This window comes from Nothobranchius furzeri, chromosome 6, assembly GCF_043380555.1.
Source record: "Nothobranchius furzeri strain GRZ-AD chromosome 6, NfurGRZ-RIMD1, whole genome shotgun sequence".
NCBI lineage: Eukaryota > Metazoa > Chordata > Actinopteri > Cyprinodontiformes > Nothobranchiidae > Nothobranchius > Nothobranchius furzeri.
In genome coordinates, this window is record NC_091746.1 from 71452788 (window position 1) to 71469892 (window position 17105).

Genomic DNA, 17105 nt, shown 5'->3' on the forward strand with positions numbered 1-17105 from the left:
TCGTTGTCTCTGGTTAGATGTCTCTGTGTTTGGATGTTAGTTGGGCACAGGAAGCTGCTGGCTCCTATAAATCCCTCTGCCCTGACCTCTGACCTCCTCCAGCTTTATGGAGGCCGAGGCAGATCGTTCTTCAGGCTTCTGCTGTGACTCAGCAGTTTTTCAACTTTAATGCCGTGTCGTTGTTCATGAGTTGGACCTTTCACTCTCTTGAAAAACGAGCCGCAGAGAAAATTCACCTCAGACTCCTGATGCAAGGTTGTGCTCGGAGGAGCTGTGGTCATGTGACCAGGCCCGATCTGTAAGCAGATGTTAATCCCCTCAGCATCACCGTGTCTTCTACTTACCTTTGCCACGGCATGATTTTCCTTATTCGTTCCCCGGGGAAGCCGATGCAGCCGGTAGTCAAGGCTCCGGTCGTAGCACCAAGCAATTAAAGTTAAAAATATCTCAGATTTATGCAAAAAGAAATGGCATTTCAAGAGTTCTAATGGAAGACATTAACATCTTTAGCCCTCCTATTCCCCTAAATCCCCCTTAAGTAGCTGAAAGGATTCAGCTTCTCTCTGGGTGTTTCTTTTTCCTCTCCACAGATTCAATTTGAAAGGATCTGCTCGTGTGTTGAGCTGTCAGTGCCGTTGTTTGGGACATGTTAATACAACGATACTTTTTAAAGGATGCTTGGTTTTAGTTTTTCTCAGTTGTAACAAAGGAATTGTAGTTGGTCACCTTAAAAACTCACTAAGTTTTAAACAACAGTGAAGACTTTTCAATGGAAATGTTACTCCAGTCAGCTCATCAGCTTCAGCATTCCCAGATTTATCACTAAAACTTTCCTCTTGTTGCTGATACAGACTTTTTGTAGCCATTCCCAGAATCCCCTGACCCCTGCGCCCAGTGTTCCGGCTGACAGGCGCCTGTGAACAGTGTGTACTTCCTTTTTTAAAGGATGAAGGAACTTTCTTTAAGTTGTGGCTCTAGTTTTTCTGGAGTTGTTTTTTATCCCGTTCTCCGGTTAATCTTTGTGTAAAGCATCAGCGGGACTTACTCGGGACTCCCTCTGGATGCCTCCCATCTGGGGTTTCTGCACGCCACGTCATCTTCCGGCGGATCTTTGCTTTAAACGGAGAGACTGCTGTTATTATTTATTCTCCTCAGCTTGCCTGAATCACCTGGGTGTCAGTGCATTGCTCAAGGGCACCACAACAGAGGTTTTGATCAGTGACAAACATTTAGCCTGTGGGTCCCGCCTGACTTCCTGTTGGCTCCTGTTCTTGTCACTCACTCCTGTCTTCTACAACTCCTCCCTTTTTTAGTCTACTGAGATTATAGAAGGTGTTAACCACAACGTCCATGGCAGGTGGACCACCATCCTACATGTTCTAGATGTTCTGCTACAGCACACCTGAATCAATGGTTGAATCACCTGCTCAGCAGGTCCAAGTTCCCTATGCTCTCTCTCCGTGGGAAGACGGATGGAAATCAGCCTTTGCCTGTAATCCGGCATGTTTATAAACTTATATGTCATGTGTTGTTCATTAACATGTGTCCCAGTCAAATAAATTAAATAAAGAAAAAAGTTCACAGAATCCCCATTGAGTCAAATCAGGTGTGTTGGACCCTTGGACCAAAGACACATCTAGAACATGAAGTCCTCCTATAAGGAGCCTAAGTCTTCCCCCTTTCTGGTCGGCTCACGGGTCCTCAGAAGAACAAAAAACGAATGCAAGTCAACGGGGCTAAAAGAGGTTTTTATTAATCCGCTTTGCCTTACGCCCTGGATCGCACAAATGTTATACTGCTATTCAAATGAAAACTAATGATAGGTGTTTCGACCTCGCCAGTCACGTACTTTCAGATTTATCGGCTTGTAAAAGTTCGTCATTAGCATGACTACATCAAGACGTCACCTATGTGACATCACCACAGAATCTCCTCCCCCCTAGCGTAGCTGCTACTTACTTCATGTACAGATTTATGGTGGTTCTTTCCTCCTGAAGGAAAGATTTGATGTTTGCTGAACTTACAGTCATTTCCCTCTGTTTTCTCTGTGTGGTTCGATGACGTCACGCTCATGAAGTGCATTTGCAGTCCTGGACTTATTTTCACACGCACCTAAAATAGCGTTTCCCTCCGTGCGAAAATAAGTGCGTTCTTTGTTTCAAAATGCTTCTTTAAAATTCATTCATTCATTCATCTATCCATCCATTCATTCATTAGTCCATCAGTTCGTTCATTTGTTCACCTGTCTATTCATTCGTTCATCCATTCATTCACTCATCTATCCATCAATTCCATCCATCCATCTATTCATTCATCCATTTATTCATTCATTCATCTGTCCATCCACCCATCAATTCCATCCATCCATCAATTCCATCCATCCATCCATCCATCCATCCATCCATCCATCAATTTCATCCATTCATTCATCCATCCATCAATTTCATCCATCCATCCATTCACCTATCAATTCATTCATCTATTTATTCATTCATTCATCTGTCCATCCACCTGTCAATTCCATCCATCCATCCATCCATCCATCAATTTCATTCATCCATCCATCCACCCATCAAATCATTCATCTATGTATTCATTCATTCATCTTTCCATCCACCCATCAATTCCATCCATCCATCCATCCATCCATCCATCCATCCATCCATTCATCTATCCATCCATGAGTTGTTTTCCATTGTGCTTCCATGGAGACTACAGCCCTTTCAGGGTCAGATCAAAGACAAAGTCACACACATTAGTTGTCACACACACTGATGTGTGTGCGACATTAGTTCTCCACATCCGACCCATCTCCTGGGGGAGAGGCTGTGCTCGGGAACCATTTCGTGGTTTAACCCCCAATCCAACCCCTTATTGTTGAGTGTCAAGCAGGGAGGCGTTGGGTACCATTTTTCTAAGTCTTTGGTAGGAGCCGACCAGGAATGAACCCTGATCTCCTAGTACCAGGGCGGACACTCTACCACTAGGCCACTCAGCTGATGATGGGAGTTTTAGTGCTCATTAGTAAGCATTAGGGCTGGGCGGATCGATCTAAAATATCGATAGTATTGATCTAACGTTGGTATTGAATATTTATTAGATATGCGTGATGATATCGACTCAGTTTCTTCTAGCCTGACAAGCCATGACGTACTCACCGCTACAGATGTCGGTCAACGTGGCAGTCCACCAAACTCCGTCAAAGAAGATGCAAAACACATCCTTTTCCTAAATAAACTTTAGTACTTCTATCTGATCTTGACTCAAACAAAAGCTAAAGTCATAATAGTCCAAACTTGACGCCAAAGCCGTTTCAAATGATCGGCTGACCGCCGACTAGTCACGTTTTTTTTTTTCCAATAACATCCCGCCTACTTAGTGTTGCGATTGGCCCATGAAATCTATATAGCGCCATGATTGGACCACTAGTGACCGGCAGCCATCTTGATTTGTAGTTTACCCGGCTGATACCTGTGATTGGACCGTTTCGAGCGGCAGCCATGTTTGTTTTCGCAGGGACATCCCGCGTACCTCGCTAAAAGAGCGCTGTGATTGGCCCAAAAAACCAGTAAAGCACTGTGATTGGAACGCCACGGATGTCAGTCAACGAGGCAGTCCGCCATCACATAAAAAAATAAGTAAAACAGTGCTCCAGCACGAGACAAGCACAGAACAGCAGAAAGCACTGTCGTGGCTGCGTGATGGCAGACCGAAAAAGGAGCGCCGTTTGGAATTTTTTTACACAGATTTATAGATTTCAAATAGAAAAAAATCTTGAGTTTGTTAACCATTTTAAACCATTTTGAGTTTCCTAATGAAAATGTAATTTGCCTGAAAATGTTCCCTGTATTTTATTATCATCATACACATGATTTATTAAAGGAAAAATTACAAAATAATTAAGTAATCAATAAAACTTTTTATTGATCTTATTTATCTTAATAAGTCCCACAAAACTAGATGGTAAAAAGTATTGGTAAAAAATGGTAGTAAAAAGTATTGGTATTGGTATCGGTATCGGATACTGGCCGCTGTATCTACTTGGTATCGGATCTATACCAAATTTTGCGGTATCGTACAGCACCAGTAAACATTGATGGTGACACCAAACGGGTCCTGATGGTGGTCGTTGTGACAGTAAGACTTACCCTCTCTGTTGCTTCCAAACAGACGGGAATGTTGGGAAACCGTTTTAAATAAAACCTGCTGCTGATCTGACTTTTCAGACCTGAGGCATGATGGCGACATTCAGAGGAATCGATCTAAACGAATTAGACGAGTTTCTGCAGCATTTTAGAGGAATGTGAGTTTGTAGAAACAGAGCTGCTGCTCTGGAAGATCTCTCTGCTCTCTGGGCCTCTGTTGAACTGCTGAAGCAATAAATCAGTGAGTGATCAGGAGGTGAGGTGCATTAACGTAACAAGGTGTTAAATGTTTTCATTCACTGCTGGGATAATTATGATTAGACATCATTAATCAACTCTTTCTATTCTGAGCCTGAGGAGAGTAATTAGTCTGTCAGTCTGCCCATAACAGGGCTGGGTTTACATCAACCACCCTTCTGGAACATCAGCTCACGTTTCACTCTCAAATTAAATTAATAGATTACGGAAAAGGTCAAGGAGGGAAAAGATGATTGAGTTCAACCTGAAGAGAAGGAATGAGAGATTTGGGTTCACAAACGGCTGCTGTGAGCTCTGATGGATTGTGTTTTTTATTAGAAAAGACGTGTTATTGGAGAGAGGAGGTGAAGGAGATAAAGTCCCTCTCTCCATCTCACACAAACATTTTTCTTCATTTTTCTTTCATTCATCTGCTCTCCTTTCCTTGTCTCGTCCACTCCACCTTCCGTCTTTCACTCGGTTCTGCTTTTCCAACTTTTATCTTCCCACTTCACTCAGACTCCGGCTGAAGGTTCAGTTCCAGAGCATGCTCAGTGTTTTTGTCTGCTTACGTCAGACTGATGAAACATTCAGGGGTAAAAATGCTCCTAACTCAAGGGATGAACCGCTGTGTCGAAAAGAAAGAAAAGACAACTAGAAAATAGGTTTTCTAGCGCTTCGGTAGGCGGGCTTCTCAGGGCAGGGTTTTCAAACGAAGCATGGGAAAATCCACACGTAGCTGTAGAACATCCCAGATAAACAGGTTTGGTCCGACAGTGTGTGGTGTGCGGCCACTCGGTGAAAACTACACACCACTATGACATCAACCTAGGAGTGAACCAACATGGCGGAGGAGGAGGAGCATGCAGCGAACTTGTTTCCCTGCCTTGCTTTGTGATTGTCAATCAATCAATCAAATTTTATTTGTACAGCACCTTCTACAACATTATCCGAAGCCCAAGGTGCTGAACAACATCATTAAAAGAAAAACATTCCCAATACATGGGCATAAAAGCAGGATAAAAACATAAAATCGTAAAATAGCAAGCAAACAGCATTACAGATAAGAGATATTGGAATAAGACCAATCGATAAAAAAACAAACAAATGTCAGACAAAATAAAATCAAGCATCCGGTTTAAAAAGAAGAATAGTTAAAACCATAATGTTAGGGCAATTCAAGTGACCCTAGCGCTGAAACGCAATCAGATAAAAATGAGTCTTTAAACGACACTTAAAGACTTGAAGGGATGGTGCCTGCCTAATGCTCAGTGGCAATTCGTTCCACAAAGTTGGAGCCAAAATAGAAAAAGCACGACTACCCCTCGATCGAAATTTTGACCGGGGGACCACCAGAAGTTCCTGCTCGGCTGAGCGAAGAGACCGAGATGGGGTATACCTGTTCAAAAGCGCAGTAATGTATGAGGGGGCACTGCCCTGGAGGGCCTTATAAACGAGAGTAAAGATTTTAAACTGAGCTCGATATTTTACCGGAAGCCAGTGCAGAGCATCCAGCACTGGGGTAATGTGCTCTCGACATCTAGTGCCTGTCAGGAACCTAGCCACAGAGTTCTGCACAAACTGGAGCCGTGCAACCGTGCACTGGGCCAGACCAGCATACAGAGCGTTGCAGCGTGACACATCACATTCAACTAAAACAATCCAACATGTTTAATATCCCTGAAATATGGTCGGAGTGAACCAAAGTGCATCAGAGCGACCACAGCGCTCCTAACACACGGCAGGAATTTCTGATAATACACGGTAATCAGGAAAGTCCTTAAGGTTGTCGGGATTGGGACAAAAATAGGCATAACTCGATCAAGCTGCGTAATTCCATCCATCTATCCATCCATCCATCCATCCATCCATTCTCTTCCGCTTAGCCAGAGTCGGGTCGCGGGGGCAGCAGCCTAAGTAGGGAGACCCAGACTTCCCTCTCTCCAACCACTTAGGCCAGCTCTTCCGGGGGAATCTCAAGGAGTTCCCTGGCCAGGTGAGAGACATAGTCCCTCCAGCGTTTCATGGGTCTCCCGTTACATCTTCTCCCAGTTAGACGTGCCCAGAAAACCTCACCGGGGGCGTCCAGGAGCCATCTCAACTGGCTCCTCTCGATGTGGAGGAGCGGCGGGTCTACTCCGAGCCCCTCCCGGATGACCGAGCATCTCATCCTATCTCTAAGGGAGAGCCCAGCCACCTCCTTTCAGCTGCTTGTATCCGTGATCGTGTTTTATTATTTTTATTTATTTAATTTCTTAAATAATTTAGAATTTTATATTTATTTACATAAGTTAATTTAATTTATTGTGTTTCATTTTATATTTTTTTCCTTACTTTTATTTAACTTAATTTTATATAATTTTTATTTTATTTCATAAATGAGTTGTGTTTTTTTTTACATAATTTCATTTAATATTATTTTATTTTATGTATTGTTCCTTGTTTTATAAAATTTTCTTTTCTTTCACTTTATTTATTGTACTTTTCATATGATATTGTTATTATTTTATTTGACTTTATTTTATATGATTTTGTTTTGTTTTATTGTTTTATATTATATAATGTTTGTCTTATTTTTGCTGGACAGACAGGGATTGTGCTGAATGGGGCCTGGTGGGGAATTTCACCTTGTTATTGTTTTTACTGACCATCTCTCATTACGCTAAACATTAAATTCATTTTAAATGTTTATTCCGATTTTCCAGCTCTAACCTGACTGGATCCAATGTGGGTTTTTTTAAACCTCTCACTAAATCCTCTGAACTCGGGTTCTCCACCGTCTGTCCTATAGAGTCTCCCATTGGTCAGATGCGTCCCCCTCACGGCAGCGTCACGCCTCAGAAGAGCAGCAACCTCCTGGTAATCATCGTGGTCTCTGTGGGCGCCGTCACCGTGGTCGTGGTCGTCATTGTGGCTCTGATCTGCACCCGCCGCTCCTCCGCCCAGCAGAGGAAGTAAGACATTGTTTTATTTATCCCTCTGTGATTGAACTGCTTCATACAGGTTCAGAACGTTTAGCAGCAGTGTTCCTCCTACAGTTGTTGGAGATGTGTGTGGCTTTACTGTAGCTTATCACCATCAGAGAGTGAATATGTGTGTGAATGGGTGAATGACTCTAGAAGGTGCTTTATCAAATACAAGCCATTTACCACTTAACCAAAATAAAGACTCTGACCACAAATTAGTTCTGTGTCGTCTGCCCAGGTTGCTGATTTTCTTCCTGTTTTGCATCTCTAACTAGTCTCTAACTTGTCTCCAACTAGTCTTTAACTAGACTTAAACGTCTCCTACTAGACTCTAACTAGTCTTTTCCTAGACTTAAACTTGTCTCCAACTAGTCTCTAAGTAGTCTTTAACTTGACTTAAACCTGTCTGCTACTAGTCTCTAGTCTTTAACTAGACTTAAACTTGTCTCTAACTTGTCTCTAACTTATCTCCAACTAGTCTCTAACTAGATGCTAACTAGACTCTAAATTGTCTCCAACTAGTATTTAACTAGACTCTAACTTGTCTCAAACTAGTCACTAAGTAAGCTTTAACTTGTCTCCTACTAGTCTCTAAGTTGTCTTTAACTAGACTTAAACTTGTGTGCAACTAGTCTCTAACTTGTCATTAACTAGACTTTAACTTGTCTGCTACTAGTCTCTAGTCTTTAACTAGACTTAACTTGTCTCTAACTTGTCTCCATCTAGTCTCTAACTAGTCTTCAACTAGACTTTAACTTGTCTCCTACTAGTTTCCAAGTTGTCTTTAACTAGACTTAAAGTTGCCTCCTACTAGTCTCTAACTAGTCTTTAACTAGACTTAAACTTGTCTCCAACTAGTCTCTAACTAGTCTATAACTTGTCTCCCACTAGTGTCTAACTAGTCTTTAACTAGACTTTAACTTGTCTGCTACAAGTCTCTAGTCTTTAACTAGACTTAAACCTGTCTCTAACTAGTCTCTAACTACTCTTTAACTAGACTTAAACTTGTCTTCCACTAGTGTCTAACTAGTCTTTAACTAGACTTTAACTTGTCTCCTACTAGTCTCTAACTAGTCTTTAACGTGTCTCCTATTAGTCTCTAATTAGTCTTTAACTAGACTTAAACATGTCTCCAACTAGTTTCTAACTAGTCTTTAACTAGACTTTAACTTGTCTGCTACTAGTCTCTAATCTTTAACTAGACTTAAACATGTCTCTAACTAGTCTTTAACTAGACTTAAACTTGTCTTCTACTAGTCTCCAACTAGTCTTTAACTTGTCTCCTATTAGTCTCTAATTAGTCTTTAACTAGACTTTAACTTGTCTGCTACTAGTCTCTAATCTTTAACTAGACTTAAACCTGTCTCTAACTAGTCTCTAACCAGTCTTTACCTAGACTTAAACTGGTCTCCTACTAGTCTCTACCTAATCTAATTGGTTGCTAAGTAGTCTCCAATGTCTCCACACTCTGAGACACTTATTAACATCCTTCTGCAGCTCCTTCAGACTAAAACATAATGCTTACCTGGCTCCAGGTGGATCCCAGGATGTCTCAGGTCCAGACTGCTGTTCTGCTGATCAGAACCAGTTTTGAGTTGTCCAAAGGGCACCAGTCCTTGTTCATGGAGTAACCGTTTATCATAATAAGCAGAAAAAAAATGTAAACTCATATTTTATTCATTTGTTCTCCAAACCGGATCTCCAGGATCAGAACCCGTTTCAGGTCTAATATCGGACCAGAGGTCAGATCTGGTGGAGCTCCTAAAATTCCTTTGATTTATGCAGAATTTCCTGAAATCCAAATGTTAAGGATGAAGTGCAGCTCCTGTCTGACTCAACAGGAATTCTGTGTTTCTGTGTGGAACCTGCAGGAAGAGAGCAAGCCACAGCGCCAGTAAAAGGAAAGGCAGCCAGAAGGAGCTGCGTCCTCCGGACCTCTGGATCCACCACGAGGAGATGGAGATGAAGAACATGGAGAAGGCTCCGAGCGTTGCTCCGTCTGGACACGACTCACCCATTCAGTCCTGCCAGGACCTCCCCCAGGTGGCTCACAGCCAATCAGAGAGCCAGATGGGCAGCAAGAGCAGCCACTCAGGTACCAGCCAGTTCTGAACCGTGGAGTTTGTTTCTCCTCAGGTTCCTCCTCTGACTGGGAGGATCTGACCTTTTTCCTTCATAATAGTCTTTCTTTTTTAAATCACAACGTTTTGATGGATCTGGATCCATTGTTGAACGTAAACATAAAGATGTTAAGCAAACACGGTGCATTGGAGTTTAGATTCCTTTTGTCGGACCGAACAGTTTTGAGAACGCGTCTGAGGGTTGTGACGTTTCAGGTGCCGATGCTGACGAGGCATCCAGCGGGATCTCCACCTTGGACCGCTCCCTTGGTGCCAGGAGAGGAACACGAAGCAAAATGATGATTCCCATGGACTCCCAGCCCAGCAACACTCGTAAGTTCTGAATCTGATCCTGGTTCTGACCAAGGCGCCATTATGGTCTGCATTTCTTGAAGCAAAGAAGGTGTGGCAAAAATTGCAGTTCCAGCCTCATCCACTAGGGTCTGGCAGCAGAAGTGAGCAAATCATGTTAAAAAAGCCAACTTCACAGCAGGAATAAACATGTTTACAGCCTGGTTCTAAACCCTGTTCTAGGTTTAATAGATCTAGTTTACATCCATGACAACTCTGAGGGGGGTGGACTCTTCTGTTTAAGTGGAATTAAATGCTTAAAATTCTGAATAATTACTGAGCATCAGGGCCACGTGACTTCAGAGCTAGCTCCAGGGAAAGGCCACAGTCTCGTGTTACTAGATGTTCGGCCATTTCGACTCTCTGAACTTCTGTTTTGTCTGTTTGTTCGTGTTTGGATGTTAATCACGGAATTGTTTGGAGAAAGAGGGCAAGCTGTGGTTATTGACTGCACTAACAGGTCATCCAAGCAGTTTCTGCTTCTTTTTATCAGGAAGTAGAATTATATTTCTGAGCGGATGCCCGTCTTCTGTCTCCTGTCCGAGACGAGTTGCTAGAGCAGGCGGCTGGATGTTCCCGTTTCCCGGGGCAGCCGACATGCCGACCGGCTCCGATGTGAGGCTGTAGTCATGCTGGTCACTGGTGGATCTCTGAGGGAAATCAGAGAAACACCACAGCTAGGGTTGTCACGGTATGAAAATTTAACCTCACGGTTATTGTGACCAAAATTATCACGTTTTTCGGTATTATCGCGGTATTTTTTAAACGGTGTTGCATATGTTCAGAAAGCATTGATAGTCCTGTTCTACACAAACTGAAATAGCTTTGAAAAGGTTTAACAATGTTTATTAAACCTAAAATAACACAAAGCCTTAGCAAAAGTGCAACTTTTCACAAGTAAAGGAACAAATAGCTTCTTTTTCTGGAACGTGTTACAGTAGTCAGTGCAGGTTTAAATTATACAAATCCAAACATTCAAAACATAAACAATATGTAAACAAATCAAAGAAACACCACTTGTTTTCTCATATACTTGTTTTCTTCATTATCAAAATGAAAATCTAAAACTCCAGTCCACACTTGACTTGAGCACTGTACAAGTCAACCTTAAAAAAATATGTATTTAAAATAAACAGCCACTTTAAACAAATTACTAAAATAACTACTACACTATGTAATCAAATCCAAATGTTCAAGTATAAATGGCATTGAATAAGTAAACAAATCAATGACAAGGAACTAATTGTATATTTCTCTTCATCATCAACAAATAAGATGCTTCATCCAGCAACAGGGTGTCCGTGACACGGTTTAAATGCTGGCAGAGGACGCTGCGGCTGCAGTATATAGTGACTCGTTGCATTCTCCCTCAACCAAAAGTCCTCACGTTATGCATTTAAGCTAAAATGCTAATGTTAACTTACCTTGCACTGGCTGTAGAGACGTGGGTGATGGTCACGCAGATGTGCCATTAGATTCGAAGTGTTGCTGCCTTCTGCAGACACTTGTTTCCTGCACGTTCTGCAAACGGGATAGCAGTCTTCTATTAACTGTCCCTCAGCATTTTTCAGAAATCCAAAATATGCCCATACTTCCGATTTAGTCTTCTTTGAGGGCTGATGGATGTCCTGGGCGATGCCGTCTCCTCCTTCGGACATTATTTCAGCTTCAAAGCTTTGGTTGCAAACTAAAGTGCGTGTGCGTGCGCGGGAACTTCAGCAGAAGCGACGGTGGCTGGTAAGGGTCACCGCGCCTAAACCGCGGCCAAGGTAAACCCACCGAGATAAATTAGTTTTTTAAAAACTGGACGGTTATTTTTATTGTCAACTTTTTTACCGGGGTTTACCGCTACACCGGTTACAACCCTAACCACAGCTCTTTTAGTTGACGTTTTTTTTGAGTCGCTCAATAGCATTTTTCTCGCTAATAGTTTGCTGGTTGAATCGGGGAAAATTCTATGCATTTACCATAACACTGCTTGGTCTTGATGGGTTGAAATCGGTTGAAACGTAACGTGTTGGTGTTGCTGCTGGTTATCTGACTGAGGACAGCGGAGGCTATCGGGCTTCGTTGGCCCACCACAGTGAAAGATCCGCGAATCCGCCATTGTCGACACTCTCGTCTCTGGTCAGAAGCATGACACGGAGTCGTTAGCTGAGTCAACGCTCCCAGAGCCGCGTGCGTCGACAATGGCGGACTCACAGATCTTTCACCGCAATGGATCAGCGATACACAATATCCTTGGTCAGCTTACCTTTATCCTTGGTCAGCTTGCCTTTATATTGGAGTCGCTCTATCGTGTTTTTCTTGCTAAAACGGCAGGATAAACTCAGGTTAGCATGTAGCTATGTCCCGCTGATCTCCGACCATGGAGAATGAGCTGATCCGTAAGGCCAGGGCTCACGGTCGCATTGGTCCAGCTCCACTTGTAGTTTAACAGTCCCAGTACATATTAGGCAAGGCAAGGCAGCTTTATTTGTATAGCACTATTTAAATACAAAGGCAATTCAAAGTGCTTTACAGAAGCAACAACGGCAAACACAGTAAATCAAACAAAGAAATGCAGATTATAATTTCTGATTTAACAGATTAAAGGCATAGTCAAAAGGGTCGCCGTTACACTGCAGAAAGTGCAGCATAACAAACAATTCAAAGTTTGATGAATACATGGAGGTTTTTAATTTGGATTTCAAAGTCTCTAAAGTTGGGTTTGAGGTCATGAGGAAGCTGATTCCATCTGTGTGCAGCGTAGTAGCTAAAACCTGTTTGGTTCTGACCCGACTGACCTGACTTTTTCCTCAGGATCTGCTGGGTGTAGATACAGGAAGGAGATCCAACATGTACTTTGGTCCCATGCCATTGAGAAGTTTATAAACTAGTAGAAGCACTTTGAAGTTTATTCTGTAGTTTACTGGGTAACCATGATGTAAGAACAGGGGTGTTGTGATTTGAAGTTGGATGTTTATATACTGTAATTAGATAATTTAATTACCTGATTTTGTATATTTATACAATCTAAGTAATCAATCAGAAGAGGCTGTTTTTATCATCAGGGAGTTTACTTAAACACTTTGTATTGACTGAGAGACAAGAAAGAGAGAGAGTTGGGATCGTTTAAGAATCTTTAATTTCTATAATTATAAATTCTTACAATCTACCAGGATTATCTCAATGATGAATGCATATGGATTTAGATGTTTCGTGTTGGTGTGTGTGTGTGTTTTGTTCAGATCTCTAGGCTGACGTAGCGAGTCTGGTTTGTTATGACTAGGCTACCACGAGGCTTCAGAAGCTGATGACATGAGCCGCCATATTGCCGCACCTTAGATGGAGTCTCCCGTGTAGATCAGGAATTGCCAGGTTCCAAGACCTCGGTTGTACTGGAGCTGGTTGAAACAGCGGTCACAGCACACAACGCCCGTCTGAGGATAACTCCGTTAGTGGTTGGCAGGCGTCAGCAAGTTCACTCTTATTTTGAAAGAGCGTTGTCTCGTTGGTACAAACGACAGAAAATCTCCAGCTTGACAGATTTCCGCTCAAAGTAGGAAGTACAAATGGCCAGTCTGAACTTCTTAATGATGACGATGGAAATCCTTAGGAACTCGGATGTCCTGGAGCTGAGTTTAACATGTAACTGCTCAACGTGGAACTTAACGTGGAACTGAACTTAAAATGGCGTTGCCTTCTTTTTATATCTCCCAGTTGTTTAAGAATCTTAGTAAACCGGATTGGACTACTTTCATAAACAAACCAGATTCTGTCTACGACAGACGAAAGTTCTGATTGGTTGAAAACAATGTGTCATGCGTTTCCATGGTAATGCATATCAGTGTGTCTGGGCAGCCCTGTTTATTCATTTAAACACATAACTCATGACATCTTTATTTCACAGATCATTCACCTGATTATTAATGATCAACAAATGCTTTGATTAGCTTATCACAAATAAAGTACTTTGATTAATCAATGACAAGCGTTCTTCTTCTGTTCTTCTGTCTCTTCTCCTGGAATGTAAACATACTGAACCAAGCGTCCGACCTTGGCGATGGTATTGTGTGAAGGGGCAGCTGTTAAGGGCAGACCATTATAAACTTCATAACGCTACAGGGGTGATGGGCTCGGTTCTCCAGGTTCTAGTGAAGACTCTAGCAGCAGACATCTGGATAAGCTGCGGTTGTTTTACAGCAGTTCTGGGGAAACCAGTTAGAAGATCATTGCAATAGTCCAGCTTGCTGGAGATGAACACATGAATTCATTTCTCTAGGCCTTGTTTTGACATGAAACCTCTGACTCTTGCTAATTGATGGAGATGATAAAACGCTGATCTAGTTATAGCTTCAATGTAACCAGTGAAGCTCAGGTCTGAATCAGTGGTAACACCAAGATTTCTAACCTGTCCTTGTCGTTATTCCTTTGGAGCTAAGTTGAGATATAACTTCCATCCTATCCTTCTGATTTCCAAAGACAATAACTTCAGTCTTGTCTTTGTTTAACTGAAGGAAACTTGATTGCATCCAGTCATTAACGTGCTCTAGGCACCTACAGAGTGAGTCTAGGAGACCAGATTCATTAGGTGATAGAGCTAGGTAGATGTGGGTGTCATCTGCATAACTATGATAAGCAATGTTGTTATTGTTTATGACCTGGCCCAGTGGGAGCATGTAGAGATTGAAAAGCAGTGGTCTAATTATCAAGCCTTGAGGGACCCCACATGTCAGGGGATTTACTTTGATTTGTGTTCACCAATGGAAACAACATACTTCCTGTCTGCGAGGTATGACTGGAACCAACTACGGACTGTGCCTGAAGTTCATTTGTCAATCAAAAAGGATGTTGTGGTCCAGTATCAAACGCTGCACTGAGATTGAGTCTCACTAAGACAGATGTTTATATTAGATCTCCACAGGCGACCAGCATGACTACAGCCTCACATGGAAGTCAGTTGTCCGTGCGAGTGGGCTTCCCAGCGATCCCTGGAGCCTTTCTTAGCTTCTTGGATTATCTACATTATCTAGCAGCTACATTGGTTTCATTTGTTCCAACCTTGGGTTGTCTGGGTGTTGCACGGTCAAAAAATCTCTGGTGGGAACCTCCCATTTTTGGTTTCAACCTGCCAGCCGGCGGAGCAATGGGCGGGCTATGTCCATATTTTTATGCGTGGATGGTTCTGACCCACATCTCTTTGCAGCAGCAGCAGTTCTGCTCCGACAGCTGTTAGATTTATGAAACAGCATCTTTCTCCAGCTGCACATGTCCAGCACCATCTGGTTCATCAAACCAGCGGACCTTGTTTGTTCTCGGCTGGTTGTATTTGTTTTAGAGGTGAGTGGTCGCACGTGATGCTAATTATGTTTCAGAATGAATGCTCAACGTGAGAGGATTAGACTGACTCAGATGGGGAGTTCCTTCACTGTCTCAGCCTCACTGAGCTCCGTCAGCGACAAAGATTACGTTGTTATGTTGTTTAATGGAACTTTTAATGAGCGGCCAAACTCTGGCTGCTGGAAAAGTGTCGCGTTTCTGCTAGTCTGGAATTCAGAACAAGCTTCAAGTTCCAAACAGACTTCTAGAGCAGTCCAAGCTGAGCCGCCGTACTGGGATAAATACAGATCACAATGGCTCATCGGGTCACCGTGGTAACCAGCAGTGGCTCATCAGGTCACCATGGTAACCAGCCACCTGTGTCCCTCCCTCCCTAACAGTAAACGTAACTAGAAAGTTCCAGCTGAAGCATCGTTTCTAACTAGGAAATGCTGCAGAAGCTTGAAGAGACTAGCAGAGAACTCAGATTTTCTCGCCTTTTTTGGCATGGAGTGTCCCGGGAACAGTCGTGTGTCTAAGTTAACTCCTGTCGAGGTTAGGATTATTTCGAAACGCGAGCGTTTGACGGTTTTCACACTGAACAGGACACGGCTTAAATGGGACTGATTTGGACAAAAGTTGGGTATCAAGTGAAATCTGGGAAACGCTGTGAGAAAACCAAAGGATGCAGCAAAATGAAAGTTAAACCGGCTGAAAGACGACAAAAGTACAATGTTTTGATACGTAGTTCATGTGTGTTCTCTAAAAGATGTGGGAGTAGCAAACATTTGTTTGAGCGTTTTAGTTTTCTAATTTGACTCTTCTCTCACAGGTCATGTGACCTCGAGGGCTAATCAATGAAGTTTTCTAGATCCATAAAATTTGGACTGCACTCATGAATTATGTATCAAAATGCAAAGAGTGTTGTCCTTTCTCAGGAGCTCGACTCTTCTTTTCACCGTGACCCGTACGCTTCCCTCAGGACTCCTCCGACACGGCGCGGAGGAGCTAAACCATCCTGTTGTTTTCTGTTTTAACCCACCGGAAATATCCTAAACTTTTTTCATCAGAACCATATCAGACATCAGAAAGCTGCTTTCATGTGTTAGAGCCTTGCGCCTAGCGACCCACTAAGGATGTGAAGAGCGTTTGACAGTCAGAACATTTGGGTACACTTAGCCAGGGGTCTTGAACTAAATTTGTTCAAGGGCACTGTGACAGGGGCGTGTCCAGGGAGTGGCCTGGGGTAGCACATGCCACCCTTGGAATCTGATTGGCCACCCCATTTTAAAAGAGCTGGACACGCCACTGCACCTTGAGGGCCAGAACTTCCAAAATAAAGTTCAAGTGTTGTTGTGTCTTCATGTATTATTGTTTAAAAGGCTTTGTTTTCCATCTAAACTGTTTTGATTTTAGTTTTAGTGGTGTTTGGAGAACGTAAAATATTATTGATATTATTGATATACAATGAACTCCCCCAGTAGGGGGCGTTAGGGCTGTAAGGGTTGGGGAGCCGGGTTGGAAGGTCTGGCGGTCCAGTTTTATGTTTGATGAGATTCCTTCTTGTTTTCCAATGAGGTTTGTTATTATTTATGTTTAGACTCGGGATGACATTTCTGCTGGGAAGTCCGCCTGACCTCCAGAGGGAGCGAGGCTCTCCCGTGTTGTGGGGACATTTTGGTCGTTTCTGTCGGCTCTGTGTGATCTGCAGCTTGCAGCTCCACATCAGTTTTCTGGCTGAGCTGCATGTTTGGAGGAGTTCTGTGCGAGGAACTGGAACAAAGGCTCTTGAGTTCTCTCAGCAGGTTTTATTTGGTTACGATAGTTTAGGTTTGAACTGGAATCGTTCCGGTTTGTCTCCAAAGTTCTGCTCAGAGCCGTCTGAACCAGTTTGCTAAAGTTTCTGTGAAGCAGCTGAGAGGCGTGCCTGAACTCTTCTGCTGCCTGGGATCTGTGAAGGTTGCTGATGCTGCTGAGGTTTGGTT

General features: G+C 42.8%; 1 protein-coding gene across 3 annotated transcripts in view; it reads left to right on the forward strand.

Annotated features, from left to right (window-relative positions):
- dcc (DCC netrin 1 receptor) overlaps window positions 1-17105 on the forward strand; it is a 348912-nt gene that overhangs the window by 226425 nt on the left and 105382 nt on the right. For all 3 annotated transcript variants that reach the window (XM_070552526.1, XM_054744659.2, XM_054744660.2), the window contains exons 23-25: window positions 7174-7336; window positions 9220-9443; window positions 9685-9801. In XM_070552526.1, the coding sequence (XP_070408627.1) occupies window positions 7174-7336; window positions 9220-9443; window positions 9685-9801 (504 nt within the window). The remainder of the gene's footprint in view (window positions 1-7173; window positions 7337-9219; window positions 9444-9684; window positions 9802-17105) is intronic.